This window comes from Leucoraja erinacea, chromosome 11 (assembly GCF_028641065.1).
Source record: "Leucoraja erinacea ecotype New England chromosome 11, Leri_hhj_1, whole genome shotgun sequence".
Classification (NCBI taxonomy): Eukaryota; Metazoa; Chordata; class Chondrichthyes; order Rajiformes; family Rajidae; genus Leucoraja; species Leucoraja erinaceus.
Genome location: NC_073387.1, coordinates 8,014,308 through 8,029,385, shown reverse-complemented (window position 1 = coordinate 8,029,385; position 15,078 = coordinate 8,014,308). Strand labels below are relative to the sequence as shown.

Sequence of the window (15,078 nt, the reverse complement as noted above, 5' to 3'; positions counted from 1 at the left end):
GTTCAGTAAAGTATTGCCGCACCTAAGCACAATCCTTGATTAGTACAGAGTGCAAAGAAATAGTCCCCTGAGACCACTTGCCAGGTTTTGGCACTTAAAAAAAAAAGTCCAGACCCATCCGTGCGCTCGGTCTCCTGAAGCGGAGGGGGTAGAACCTGGTCGGGAGGTGATGGGTGTTCTAGATGCAGCAAAGAAAAGTGAAAGTCTGAAAATTTAAGCTTCTAGTTGTTAAATCTACTTTAGGCTTTGAATCATCTCCCCGCACTGAGTTGACCAATCTTCAATTCCGAGGATGGCGGGACTGTCAGATGCTGAGAGAATGGAGCAGCTGGGCTTGTATACTCTGGAATTTAGAAGGATGAGAGGGTATCTTATTGAAACATATAAGATTATTAAGGGTTTGGACACGCTAGATGCAGGAAACATGTTCCCGATGTTGGGGGAGTCCAGAACCAGGGGCCACAGTTTAAGAATAAAGGGTAAGCCATTCAGAACAGAGATGAGGAAACACTTTTTCACTCAGAGTTGTGAGTCTGTGGAATTCTCTGCCTCAGAGGGCGGTGGAGGCTGGTTCTCTGGATACTTTCAAGAGAGAGCTAGATAGGGCTTTTGCAGATAGCGTAGTCAGGGGATATGGGGAGAAGGCAGGAACGGGGTACTGATTGGGGATGATCAGCCATGGTCACATTGAATGGCGGTGCTGACTTGAAGGGCCGAATGGCCTACTCCTGCACCTATTGTCTATTGTTTATTGTCTATTGTTCAACCCCAGGAAATACATCACTGACTCAATGTTTGGTTTTTGCTCTCTCTGCCCAGACTTGAATATCATTTCAAGGAGAAGATAGTAATCAGATTAACGGACACAAAATATATCTTCTTTATATATCAATAGTGGCATTTAGTGCTACAATGACCAGCTGATATGACAGTGTTTGTTTAGCACGAGAAAACAAAGGCAGGTTTGCATCCCAGTGCATTTTATAATTTTATTTCCACCAGGTCTATTCAAATTCAGTCAGAGGGTGGTGAATCGGTGGAATTATTTGCACAGAAGGCTGTGGAGGCCAAGTAATTTGATGTTTTTAAGGCAGAGAGCGATAGATTCTTGATTAGTTCGAGTGTCAGAGGTTATGGGGAGAAGGCAGGAGAATGGGGTTAGGAGGGAGAATAATTCAGCCATGATTGAATGGCAGAGGAGACTGGATGGACCAAATGGCCTCATTCTGCTCCTATCACTTATGAATTTATGAACTACTAGTTCAAGTTCAAGTTTAAGTTTGCGTTTATTGTCACTTAACCAATTAAGGTACAGTGCAATTTGAGTTACCATACGGTCATACTAAGTTCGGGGCCTTTGAACCCTCCGCTTCTCCATCGAGGTAAGTGGCTGAAAAAAGTTTCCCTCGATTTACACCCCCCCACCCCACTCCACACATAAAACATACCAAGAAACATTGACACATACATTTAAGACATACTTAAAATTATGAAAACAGAGAAGGGACGAGACTGAGTGTTGGCGAGTCGGCCATTATGGGCTATGAAGGATCCATGCTGCAAGCAAATGCTAAACAAGGTTTTTTCATTGCATTTCAAAAAGGCAAATCCTGAAACAATTTAATTTCAACACTACATCCGTGGTGGAGGGGTTTGATCCTTGGCTGAGAGTTGAGAATGTGAAACTGAGAAGGTAGGATGTGATTGAATTGACTAAAGGGGTGATAAAGATTGTCCGTAATTCTCCATCAATGTCTAACAATTGGTTGCTGAGTAAACAAGTGTGCTGGTTGCAGGAGGAACAGGGTCAAGGTCAGACTTGACATTGGAACAAGTCCCTGCATATTTAGCTTGCTGACATCGTACAAACTCACACTCAGAGAGAGACTATGGGAGATACCTTGGAAGAGGACATCAACTCAGCACATTTGGGGTTGGATGGAGGGGGGGGGGGGGGGTATCCAGAGTTGCTGACTGTCCCGCTGAGTTACTCCATCATTTTGTGTCTATCTTCAAGATAATAAGACAGCTATGTTAACAATTACCCAATTAAAAATATTGATTATGAAGTTAATGTTGTAGAATTTCATTAATTAGATCTCGCCTTATCCTGCAGTAATTGACACAGTTTCAGTATCACATTGGATAATTATTTAATATTGGAAAGTTGTTACTTTTTCTATTTGCATTATTAATGACCAATTTAGTTAGTTGTGGACTCCATTAGACTGGTTGCCAGCTGGCTTGATTGATATATTGGGATGTATTATTAATTAATCATGAGAACAAGACCATTCAGCTTGTCGAACCCTTATACTGGATACATGTGAGAGAAATCCATCTAGTTGTCCTCTTCTGCCCTCCCTTTCTATCCCTCTCCACACACCCATGCATACATTCCTTGCAGATGCTTATCCAGGTCACGCTAACCTCAAAATGCATCAATGTGTTCATAGTTCAATTACGCTGAGTTTGACGTGTGCTTTTTGCGGTTCTGTGCTTTATCTGATGTTTAATAATTGCACTCACACATTTTTACGGCTGTGCTACCCTGCGGTATCTGTGGTGATATCATTTTTCTGCCGCGTAATTTCCCCAGGTGGTGTGTTTGGTTATCAAGTTTGTGTACTATGCCTTCTGCCAGCCTGTTTATTTCACTTTAATGACTGTGTTAAAGCAATGCAGTAAGGAATTAGGCACAAACATATTAATCAACGTGATTCCAGAACAAATTAGCCTGTTGTCTGGTTCAGAGCCTTTGTTCTGTCCCCAACTGTGATGTTAGCAGTTCTAATGTGTCCCACTATAATTCTTAGTCATAGAGAGATACAGCATGGAAACAGGCTCTGTGGCCAACCATCAAGCATACATTTTTACACTATTCCATAACAAAGTTTATTCTCCTCACATTCCCACTACCTCTCTCCGACACACACAATTGCTGCTTAATGCTGATCGAGAATGGAGGGTTTTCAGGATAATCGGCCCCGGCAATTAACCCAGCAGCCCTCTCATTTTTCAGATATGGGAGGAAAACTCAATCGCTTGGACACAGGAAGAATGTGCCAACTTCACATAGAAAGCTAGAGCTGTGAGGCAACGGGTCCACCAGCAGCATCACTGTGCCACCTAATTCTTCTTCATTCTCAGCTTCCTACGCTATTCGGCTGGAGGGACAGATCCTCACTGTTGTTCTGAGAATGCCACAATTTTCGAATCTCACCATTGCCTGCACTGTAAAGCAAAACCACACTTTCTTTCAGGCAATTGGTAGGGGCTTCCTGGAAAGGTGCATGGCTGCTCGGATGGTTCCCAGCCACGGTTATACTTGCCTATTTAGTTCAGTTTAGTTTAGTTAAGAGATACAGCACAGAAACAGGCCCACCGAGCCCACACTGACCAGCGATCCCTGCACACTATCCTACACCAGGGACAATTTTTACATTGTTATACCAAGCCAATTAACCTACAAACCTGTACATCTTTGGAATGTGGGAGGAAACCAAAGTTCTCAGAGAAAACCCACACAGATCATGGGGAGAACGCAGAAACTCTGCACAGACAAGCACCCGTAGCCAGGATCGAACACAGGTCTCTGGCGCTGCATGTGCTGTAAGGCAGCAACTTTACCACTTTGCCACCATGCTGCTCATCACACCAGCAGACCACAGAAGCCTTGTCCATATTGTCAGATTTCCCACATGACGTTTAATTCTATCCTTTGAGCATCACCTAACTTTATTTCTCCCAGTCCTCCTCTCACCTGCTGTCTCCGTCACTGTTTCCATCTTTGCCTGACCACTTGTTTCCTTCTTTACTACTTCTTTACTTTTTCTTCAGTCCTGATGAAAGGTTCCTGACACAGAACATTGACCGTCTATCCCTCCAAAGATGCTGCCCAACGTACTGAATGTATTTTTGCACTTTCTCAGTTTGTTTCAGATTTCCAGTATTTGCATTGTTATTTTCCTTTGATTTGCACTGAGAGACTAGGCGGTATTGAACAGTGTAGGGTAGACAGTCAAATCCTTTTTCCCAGGGTGGAATTGTCAAATACTAGAGAACATAGCTTTAAGGTGAGAGGGGCAAAGCTTAAAAGGAGATAGTTGAGCAACCTTTTACAAGGAGAATGATGGATGCCTGGCCCATGCTTCCAGTGGTGGTGGTGGCGGAGACAGATACAACAGTGGCATTTAAGATATTTTTGAACAGGCACTGGGATATGCAGAGAATGATAGGACATGCATTGCGTGCAGGCAGAGATTAGTTTAACTTGGCATCATGTTTGACATGGACATTATTGGCCAAAGAGCCTATTCTCATGCTGTCCTGTTCTACGGAGTCTCAACGAACTGCAGATGCGAGTTTACAAAAAAAAAAGACACAAAGTGCTGGAGAAACACAGCAGGTCTGGCAGCATCTCTGGAGAACCTGGATAGGTGACGTTTGGGGTTGGGTTTGAAGAAAGGTCCCAGAACAAACACGACCCAAAGATGCTGCCTGACCTGAGTTATTCCAACACTTTGTGTCTGTACTGTTCTATATGCTTTCCTGCCCAACCATTGCACCTTTCCCCATAAGCCTCCTTCCTATGAGTGCTGCAGTATAAAACAGGCTATTCAGCACACTTTGTCCATGCTGACCATCAATTACCCATCTACATTAATCTCAATTGCCAGCAATTAATCAATAGTTATTTTTTTTCAGTTGAGAAGCTGTTTATTTGTAACAGATCCCAGTCATTTGCAGACTTCCCCAGCCCTGGTCTTGAGTCCTTACGGCACTCCTTTTGCTTAAGTGGGATGAAACCATGACTTTTGTGTAAGGCCGATTGTCTTGACAACCCTTTGGTCTTGTTCAGCATTTAAGTGGCATCCGGCAGAGTGTGGGCTTATGTTTAAAGATACAAGCATCCAGCGCTGCCTGCTTGGTCAAAGCGTCATGTGGAGACAATATCCCACCTCAGCACTGCTTCCACTTCAACACCATGGGGGAACCTCCTTCATCAGATAATGACTCATTTTATATGCAAGGCAAAGCAGGTTGTCAATAATTAATGAAACATTGGTGATGTATAATACATAGCAAGATTGCTCCATTTTGCTTTCAAGAAAACAGTGATTTAAAGATATGTTGCTGAGAAAGCATGAGACATGGACAGATAAAAGCAGTGCGTAAGTCTGAGCCAATCCATGACTAAACTAGGTTTAAAACTCAGTAGGATGACAGTCCCCATTGCTGCCCCATTGAATCTGTTGATACATGGATTGCCTGTTACTAAATGGGCTGTGGGACCAAACCAATATTTCTCGTCATTCATCCATTTGCCTATTTGAAGACCAACATTGTGCACATATTAATGGCTAGAATTGTCACCATAATAATATAAAGTCAACATCATAAGTATATGGGGCACAGGGGTGCAGAAGGGTGGCATAGTGGTGCAGTCCGGTGGCATAGTGGTGCAGCGATAGAGTTGCTGCCTTATAGCGCCAGGGTCTCGGGATCGATCCTGACTACGGGTGCTGTCTGTACGGAGTTTGAACGTTCTCTCTGTGACTATGTGGGTTGTCTCTGGGTGCTCTGGTTTCCTCCCACATTCCAAAGACATGCAGGTTTGTAGGTTAATTGGGCTCTGTCAATTGACCCAAGTGTGTAGGATAGATCCAATGTATAGCTGATCACTGGTCAGTATGGACTTGGTGGGCCGAAGGGCCTGTTTCCACTCTGTATCTCTAAACCAGTCCATTTGTTGTAAAGGGTTTGAACAAGCAAATATTTAAATAGAAAATCATTCTTTCTGATTTCTATCCAATGCAGGTTTCAGGAGCAAGACCTTATCTCCTGCCATGTAGGAAGGAACTGCAGTTGCTGGTTCAAACCGAAGATAGACACAAAATGTTACTGAGTACTCAGCCTCGACCCGAAACGTCACCCACTCCTTCTCTCCAGAGATGCTGCCTGTCCCGCTGAGTTACCCCAGCATTTATATGTCTTTATCTTCTGCCTGTGTACCATAAAATCTATTGGGTTCAATGTCAAATTCTCCAACTTCCAGATCTTGCTCTATCTTCTGGCTGTACCAGAACAAGCCATTTCTGCCCGTCATCATTGTGCCTTAATTTTCCTACTTTACTTGTTCTACCTTGTTTGATGGGCATGTCCCAGACATGGAAGCTTAAGGTGATCTCAAATGTGCCACTTTGACACCCTATTAGCGATGTTCCCTTTGTGCTAGCATCAGTTCCCCACCTCCTCTCTTACTGAAAACTCATATATATTTCCCTCTCTCTCAGTTCTGATGAAAGTTTCCACACTTTCCATACCTGTCCTGGGCCTCCTCCACTGTCAGAGTCAGGCCACACTCGTATTGGAGGGACAACATATTTTGCTTGGGCAGCTTACAAACCAGTGGTATGAACATTGATTTATCTACTTTCAAATAACCCTAGCATTCCCTGTTCTACCCCCCCCCCCCCCCCCCCCCCCCTAGTCATCTTACCAGTTCAACTGTTCACATCCCTGCATCCCTCTTGTTATCACTTTCCCAGCCAACAATGGGGCATTGTGGGCTCCACCCTTCCGAGATAGAGTGCAGGCTCGACGATCGTTTTCGCTGAACACCTCCACTCAGCCCACCTAGGCCTACGTGATCTCCCCGCTTGCTAAACACTTTATATACCCTTGTAGACAAAAGTTCTGGAGAAACTCAGCGGGTGAGGCAGCATCCATGGAGCGAAGGAAATAGGCAACGTTTCGGGCTGAAACCCTTCTTCAGACTTTAAATCCCCGTCCCATTCCCAATTTCTTTCCTGGGCCGTCTCCACACAAATTGGAGGAACAGCCCCTCATATTTTGCTTGGGCAGCTTACAACCCAACGGTATAAATGTCGATTTCTCTAACTTCAAATTACCCTTGCTTTCCCTCTCTCTCCATCCCTCCCCTTCCCAATTCTCTGACTAGCTTCGTTGGCCTTCTGATTAATTTTACTGATTGCACGCCTCCCTGCCATCTCCTCAACTAACAATCAACTATTCTATATTTACTTAACTTCATCTGCTTTGATCTGTCATTTTCACACCTTACCCTTCCATATCTCTACTCCCGCTCACTGACTGTCAGTCTGAAGAAGGGTCTCGACCTGAACCGTCACCCATTCCTTCTCTCCAAAGATGCTGCCTGTCCCGCTGAGCTACCCCAGCATTGTGTGTCTATCTTTGGTGTATAACCAGTATCTGCAGTTCCTTTCTACACATTTTTGTTGCCTCCCCTGCGTACAACGTGCCTGAAGCTCTGTTATATTATCCATACTCTGAGTCTAACCAGGAGAACAGTATTCAGTCCCCCTATGGATGATGCCTTCCTCAAAAGTTTGGAGCAGATTCATATTATAGTTTCTTCTGGGACTCTTTTAAATATTTAATGTTTTCCCCAGGCATGTAGGCATGGAGACACATACGAAATACAAGTACGGAACCACAGACAGCAGTGGAAGCCAAGATATTGGGCATTTTAAAGTGGAGATTGATAGGTTTTTGATTAGCAAGGCCTTCAAAGGTTACAGAGAGAAGACAGGAGAAAGAGGTTGAAAGGGAATAAAAGATCTGCCATGATCGAAAGGCGGAGTAGACTCAATGCGCAGAATGGCTTACTCCTGCTCCTATGTCTTATGGTTTTATGGTCTTCTAATAAAAGCCTTGTTTGGAAACTAAGAGGCCGGTCCACACTAGCTCTGCCCTCCTAACTGACAGCAGAGTAAAAAACTAATTGTTAATTTAAACAATGGAAATCTCATAATTTATGGGATCATATTATGTGTGATGAGCATCATATTCATTTTTAACTTCACCAGTTTTGTTGTTTTTGAAACAAATCTCCAGCGTATGGCCAGCATCCAAACTCAGAGAGGATGGGTGGAGATAATTTTATTTCAAATTTTAAAAAATCATTTTTTGAAACACTGTCAGTTTACAGGTAGGCAAATTCATCATTGGGAAGGTATTGAAGATTGATTTTGGATGGATTTGCCAAAAGCCGCCAAGAGCCATGCAAAATATATCATGCACGCAGAGGTATAGGGCTTATATCTGACCAATCCTTGAAGTCATGTGTATCATTTTACACAGGAGCATTGTCCAGCCAATTGTGGCCCACAACTCCATCTCCACAGTCAAATAAACATGTACTTTACGAGTTCCTTTTGCTCATGAACGCATGCTTCCTATCTTTTTCACACAGAGAGTGGTGAATCTCTGGAACTCTCTGCCACAGAGGGTAGTTGAGGCCAGTTCATTGGCTATATTTAAGAGGGAGTTAGATGTGGCCCTTGTGGCTATGGGGATCAGGGGGTATGGAGAGAAGGCAGGTACGGGATACTGAGTTGGATGATCAGCCATGATCATATTGAATGGCGGTGCAGGCTCGAAGGGCCGAATGGCCTACTGCTGCACCTAATTTCTATGTTTCTATGTTTTATTTGGGTAATTTCACATGTAACTACACTCTCTTTTGTCTGAGGAGTGGTCCCAAACCAAAATAATCATCTGTCCATTTCCCTCCATAGTTGCTGCGTGGCCTGCTAAATTCCTCCAGCAGTTTGTTTTTTGCTCGAGCTTTCAGCATCTGCAGACTGTTGTGTCTCTCTTCCATGAATCTTTTTCCTTTTACGCTTTTGACTTTCTCACATTTCTGGAACAACTTTTCCCTTGGAATTAATGATGTATGAAGATGAGGTTTTATTTCTCCCGGGCTGATTTTTCACAGACTTGAGGATATGGTTACCTCATGCATAATTGTCAAGGATGACATGCTTCCTTGAGTATCCTCTGCAAGTCCTTACACAAGAAAGTTTGGCATGTCCTCAACAACCTTCACCAACTTCTACAGATGCGTCGCAGAAAGCATTTTATCGGGATGCGTCACAGCATGGTTTGGGATCAGCCCCATTGAAGGCCGCAAGAAATTGCAGAGAGTTGTGGGTCTAGCACCGACCATCACGCAAACTCACCTTCCTTCCATTAACACCATCTACACTTCACGCTGCATCGGCAAGGCCAGCAGCATAATCAAGGTCCTGTCTCACCCCAGTCACTCCCACTTCTCCCCTCCCCTATCAGGCAAGAGGTACAAAAGTTTGAAAATTCAAACCTCCAGATTCTGGAACAGTTTCTGCCCAGCTGTTATTAGGATACTGAACCATTCTTTCACAACTAGAGGACAGTACTGACCTCCCATCTACCTCAGTGAAGACCTTCAAACCATCTATCATTAATCAGACTCTATCTTGCATTACACGGTGTACCCTTTATCTGCCCACTTTTCATTGACTGGATAGCACATAACAGAAAGCTTTTTGCTACTCCTGAGTACACATGACAATGAAAAACTAAACTAAACTAAGCACTGAACAGTAATGCGCTTTGTGTCTTTCCTGAGAGAACTTCAAGCTTTTGAAAACTGCTTTCAAAACTCCTTCTGAGTGAAGGTGATTTCTGTCCTCCCATGACCCAGTATTTCTCTACACTTGCACTTAAAGGCTTTGGTTAATTATTTAAAGTAGAGATCAATTATTGCTTAACCGTTCGCATTGAAGAGTAGTAACATTATTGACACATCACAGAGTGGTGCCTCGACTTAGAGAAATATCTCAGGCATGAAGAGAAATGAGGCTTTTTATTTGCTGATAACAGCGTGCAGGCACTTCTGTCTGATTCCCAAGCTAAAAGAAGCTCCAATTTTATGTTATTTCCATTGTTTTTGCTGTATCTTACCATGACCTAGAGCAATACATAGGATTAAAGTCTATATGTGGACAAAGAGGGAGCTGAATTAAAGCACCCTTTCACAACCTCAGAATTCCCCACAGAAATTAATACCTAAAATGCTGCATCTTCAAATAATGTTGCAGGTTTATTAACATTCACTTGATGTGTCAGATCAGACCACTCTGTATGACACAGTGCGGCATGGCACTGTGGAGCAGCGGTAGAGTTGGTACTTTACAGCACCAGAGACTCAGGATCCAAATCCTGACCACTACGGAGTTTGTACGTTCTTCCTGTGACTGCGTGGGTTTTCTCCGGGTGCTTCGGTTTCATCCCACACCCCAAAGACGTGCAGATTTGTTGGTTAATTGGCTTTGGTAGAATTGTAAATGGTCCGTAGTTTGTGTAGGATAGTGTTCGTGTGCGGGGATCGCTGGTCGGCATGGACTCGATGGGCCAAAGGGCCTGTTTCCGCGCTGCATCTCGAAACTAAACTAAACATTCCATTCGAAAGGTACCACATGAGCACTCCCTCCGGTACTTTGTTGACAGGGAAGATTGGACTATGTGCTGGGGTATCTGAACTGAGACGTGAACCTTTAAGTATTATAGCTCAGAGACAAGGAGAATTCACCAAGTAACACACAGCTGACATAAAAGAAAAGGGTAATAGAACAGTTCCTACCTGTTTTGCACCATACTCATAGCCATCCAGTCAGCAGGGTAGACACTCTTTTTTATCAAAGCCATGAACAAGATGAAGGTTTCCATGAAGAAATCCTGAGGGGAAAATCCATTGGTTAGGAACAAGTGACAAAATCAGTGACTCAGATTCAGATTCAACTTTATTGTCATTGTGCAGTGTACAGTACAGAGACAACGAAATGCAGTTTGCATCTCCCGAGAAGAGCGACATAAATATGACCAATAAATAAATCTATTTACGTGCATACAGTCATAGTATTTTTTTCCTGGTGGGAGGAGTGTCCAGGGGGGGGGGTGATTGGCAATCACCGAGGTACAGTGTTGAGTAGTGTAACAACCGCAGGGAAGAAGCTGTTCCTGGACCTGCTGGTCCGGCAACGGAGAGGCCTGTAGCGCCTCCTGATAAGGGGTGGCGGGGAGAAGGAAGGAAAAAGGAGGAGGAGGAGCCCGGGGGCTGGGGGATGGGAGGAGACAGCCCGAGGGCTAACAAAATTGGGAGAGTTGTCGTAGGTTGTCGCTAGGTGATGTAGGTTGTCGCCGGTGCTGACTTTGTTTTTCTTTTGTTGTAAAGGAATGATTCTATTTCAAATTTCATGTCGAAGGGAGATCCAGTCACCGGCTTTTTGGCAATGACAGTCACTGGCAGTCACATAAATATAGGCCCTTTGGACTCCCTGAGATGTTTGAAACTAGTTCAAGGGACAGCTCTTTCTCTCCTTTATAGCACATTTACCACTTGATGAGGTCCAGCGTTGACACAAGTCGGCTCATGCTGGAAGAGCTAAGGGAAGGTAGTTCGGGTTAGTTTAGTTTATTGTCACGTGTACCGAGGTACAGTAAAAGCTTTTTGCTGTGAGCTAACTGGTGAGCAGAAAGACAATACATGATTACAATCGATCCATTTACAGTGCATAGATACATAAGGGAATAATGTTTAGTGCAAGGTAAAGCCAGCAAAGTCTGATCAAGGATAGTCCGAGGGGCATCACAGAGGTAGATAGTAGTTCAGCACTGCTCTCTGATTGTGGTAGGTTGATTCAGTTCCCTGATAACAGCTGGGAAGAAACTGTTCCTTAATCTGATGGTGTGCGCTTTCACACTTCAATATCTTTTGCCTGATGGGAGAGGGGTGAAGAGGGAGTGACTAGGGTGCGACTCATCCTTGATTATGCTGCTGGCCTTGCCAAGCCAGTAGAAGGGAGGTTGGTTTGTGTGATGGTCTGGGCTGCATCCACAATTTGCTGCATTTTCTTACGGTCCTGGATGGAGCTGTTCCCAAACCAAGCTATGATGCATCCCGATAAAATGCTTTCTGTAGCTTACATCTCAGGCATCAAAGCAACATTATTTCCTCTTGTGCCCAGCAAGTTATTCAATTGCAGAACGCATCAACTGAATCCTGCAAAACCCTCCTCAATTTTAACTCATGCACACTCCCAAAAGCAAATATTGGATCAGAAAATAGAATATGTTCTATTAAACATTATTATTGCCTCCCCTGCATATAATATGCCTGAAGCCCTGATATATTATCCATACTCTGAGTCTAACCAAGAGAACAATATTCAGTCCTCCTATGGATGATGCCGTTCTCAAAAGTTTGTAGTAGATTCTTTTTGTAGCTCCTTGTGAATGTTGAATGTTTTCCCCAGGCATAAAGGCATGGAGACAAGTTTTGAAATATGACAAGTATGGAGTACAGACGGCAGTGGAAGCCAAGACATTGGGTATTTTTAAATCAGAGATTGATAGGTTTTTGACTCGTAGGCATGTCAAAAGTTACAGAGAGAAGGCAGGAGAATGAGGTTGAAAGGGAAAAATAGATCAGCCATGATCGAATGGCGGACTAGACCAGATGGGCCGAATGTCTAACGTCTGCTTCTGTCTTATGGTCTTTTAATAAAAGTCTTGTTTGGAAACTAAGAGGCTGGTCCACCCTAGCACTGCCATCCTACCCTGACGGCAGAGTAAGAGGCTGAGTGTCAATTTAAACAATGGGAATCTCAACATGGTCAAATAGCACCTTCATTTCTGCCTCTTTTGAGCAGGCTTCGATTTTCTACCCCATTCCCTCTTCCCCAATGTGACATTTTCTCTTCTGATTCTTTTGTGAAATGCCTTTGGATGTATACACTGGAGAATATGGAGGTATAATATTCTTCGAGAATGGGTTCATTTTTGTTCCATGTAGGAAGGAACTGCAGTTGCTGGTATAGACCGAATATAGACACAAAATGCTGGAGGAACTCAACGGGACCGGCAGCATCTCTGGAGAGAAGGAACGGGTGACGTTTCAGGTCGAGACACCTCATTGTATTCTCTCCCCATTTGCTCCCCCAGATCCTACCACTCATTCACAATGGCCAATTATACTCCTCATTCTTTTGTCTTTGGGCCATTGGGGGAAACTCGCACAATTACAGGGAGAATGTGCAAACCACTAACGGCACTTCTTCGCTCGTCGGAAGAAGGGTCTCAACCCGAAACGTCACCCGGAGATGCTGCCTCTCCCGCTAAGTTACTCCGGCTTTTTGGATCTATCTTCATTTTTGTTCCACTGTGTTTCCCTGTTGAGGTGAAGTGACATTGGTGGCAGTATTGATCCTCTCCATGGTATAACAGGGTTCCGTTCGAGTGAACTGATTGTAAACTGTGGGGCTGGCAGGTAATATATATAAATAACAACATAGACCAACCAAAGGCAATGTGTTGTTGGACCAGGGCATTTAACTTCAGCCCTTGAGCTATTGCTGTGATCCTAGTTCACACATGGCAGAAGATGCCTGCAGCCCTGCTACAACCAGCAAATCCATTCCGTTGGTCTCTCAAAATGCTCATTTGTATGTACGAGCTGTCCATATGTGGGGAGCTCATAACCTGTAGATTACCTGTACATAAAATCACAGGCCAATTTCTCCTGAAGATAGACACAAAGAGCTGGAGTAACTCAGCGATTCAAAGACAGCATCTCTGGAGAAAAGGAATAGGTGACGTTTTGGGTGGAGACCCTTTTCCTGACAAGCTCTGCCTCCTATTAGGACCATAAGGATGTCTCCCCCAAGATATATATTCCCATATTTAAGCACCCACCTTCCCTTTTAAATTGATTTTATTTCGACTTTGCGGTTTTACGGCTAATATTTTTGCTTTGCTTTCATCTTTTATTCGTATAACCTTTCATGTGCAAAACTAAAACTTATTCTTCTGTTAAATATTCAAGAATAATACAAAAAATATTGATGTTTCCAGATTCAAAAGTAAAACATTTCCCTCAGGACTTCAAATTGAATTAAACTACCGTGGATCTGCCATGGTTGGATTTAATGTGCAGAAGAATGTAACACAAGAAGGCAAGGAAGCGGAGGCCATTCATCCCTTCCTACCTTCTCTGGCACTCAGGCAGCTTTATCTCAGCACCACTTTCTAGCCTAATTCCATATTTCTCGATTCTAGTAATATTAAAAAATCTAACAATTCCTTTCTTGATCTTTCTTGGATAGAGAACCCTCTTAGCTGGACAGTTCCAAAGAGTGGTCCGCCTCTTGGTGAAGACATCTCTTCTCATGTTGGACCAGAATGGACAACTGATTTTGAAAAGCCTGGAGATGCAACATCTGTGTTTTCACCTCTTTTCTTTCCATCAGCCAGGGGCACACATAGTCCTTACAGAGAAGAAGGGATCCAAACTCATCTACTGAATTGTATCCAACATTGGGATCTGTGGTTCCAAGTCCATAGCTTCCTGAGTGTGGCAACAAAAGTAGATAGAGCGGTAAAGAAGGTTGCCTTCTTTGATGTGCTTGCCTTTGTTTGTCGAGGCATTGTGTATAAGGGCGGCACGGTGGCGCAGCGGTAGAGTTGCTGCATTTTAGTGGCAGTAGGCCCGGGCTCGATCCAAACCACAGGTTCTGTCTGTACGGAATATGTACGTTCTCCCCGAGACCGTGTGGCTTTTCTCAGAGATCTTTGGTTTCCTCACACATTCCAAAGACGTACAGATTTGTAAATTAATTGGCTTGGCATAATGTAATTTGTCCCTAGTGTGTATAGGATAGTGTTAATGTGTGGGGATCGCTGGTCAGTGCAGACTCGGTGGGCCGAAGGGCCTGTCTCTGCGCTGTATCTCTGAACTAAAAAAAACTAAAAGGTCATGATGCAGCTTTATAAACCTTTGGTGAGATCGTAACTGTGTGCAATTCTGGTTTCACACAGATAAAATGATGTGGAGGCTTGGGAAAAAGGTGCAAAAAAGGTTTACCAGAATGCTGCCTGAAATAAAAGCTATTAGCTTACAAGAAGAAGGTTCTCGACCCGAAGAGTCACCCGGTTCCTTCTCTCCAGTAATGCTGCCTGTCCTGCTGAGTTATTCCAGCATTTTGTGTCTGACGACAAGGATAAGTTGGACCAACTTGGATTGTTTCCTCTGGAGCATATTGGTGGTTGAGTAGAGAACATGTTGAAAGGATAGAAAATTATGAGGAAAATAGAGGGTGAACAGTCAGAACTTTCCCTGGGTGGAAATGTCAAAACCAGAGGGCATAACTTAAGGCCAGAGGGGGAACTTTAAAGGAGATGTACGGGGCAAATTTAGGAAATTGCTCACATGCA

At 43.8% G+C, this 15,078-nt stretch overlaps 1 protein-coding gene across 1 annotated transcript in view; it reads right to left on the bottom strand.

Moving 5' to 3' along the window:
• LOC129701436 (dedicator of cytokinesis protein 2-like) overlaps positions 1-15,078 on the bottom strand; it is a 671,641-nt gene that overhangs the window by 207,063 nt on the left and 449,500 nt on the right. Inside the window, exon 29 of the mRNA XM_055642616.1 lies at positions 10,451-10,545. Coding sequence (XP_055498591.1) covers positions 10,451-10,545 — 95 coding nt within the window. The remainder of the gene's footprint in view (positions 1-10,450; positions 10,546-15,078) is intronic.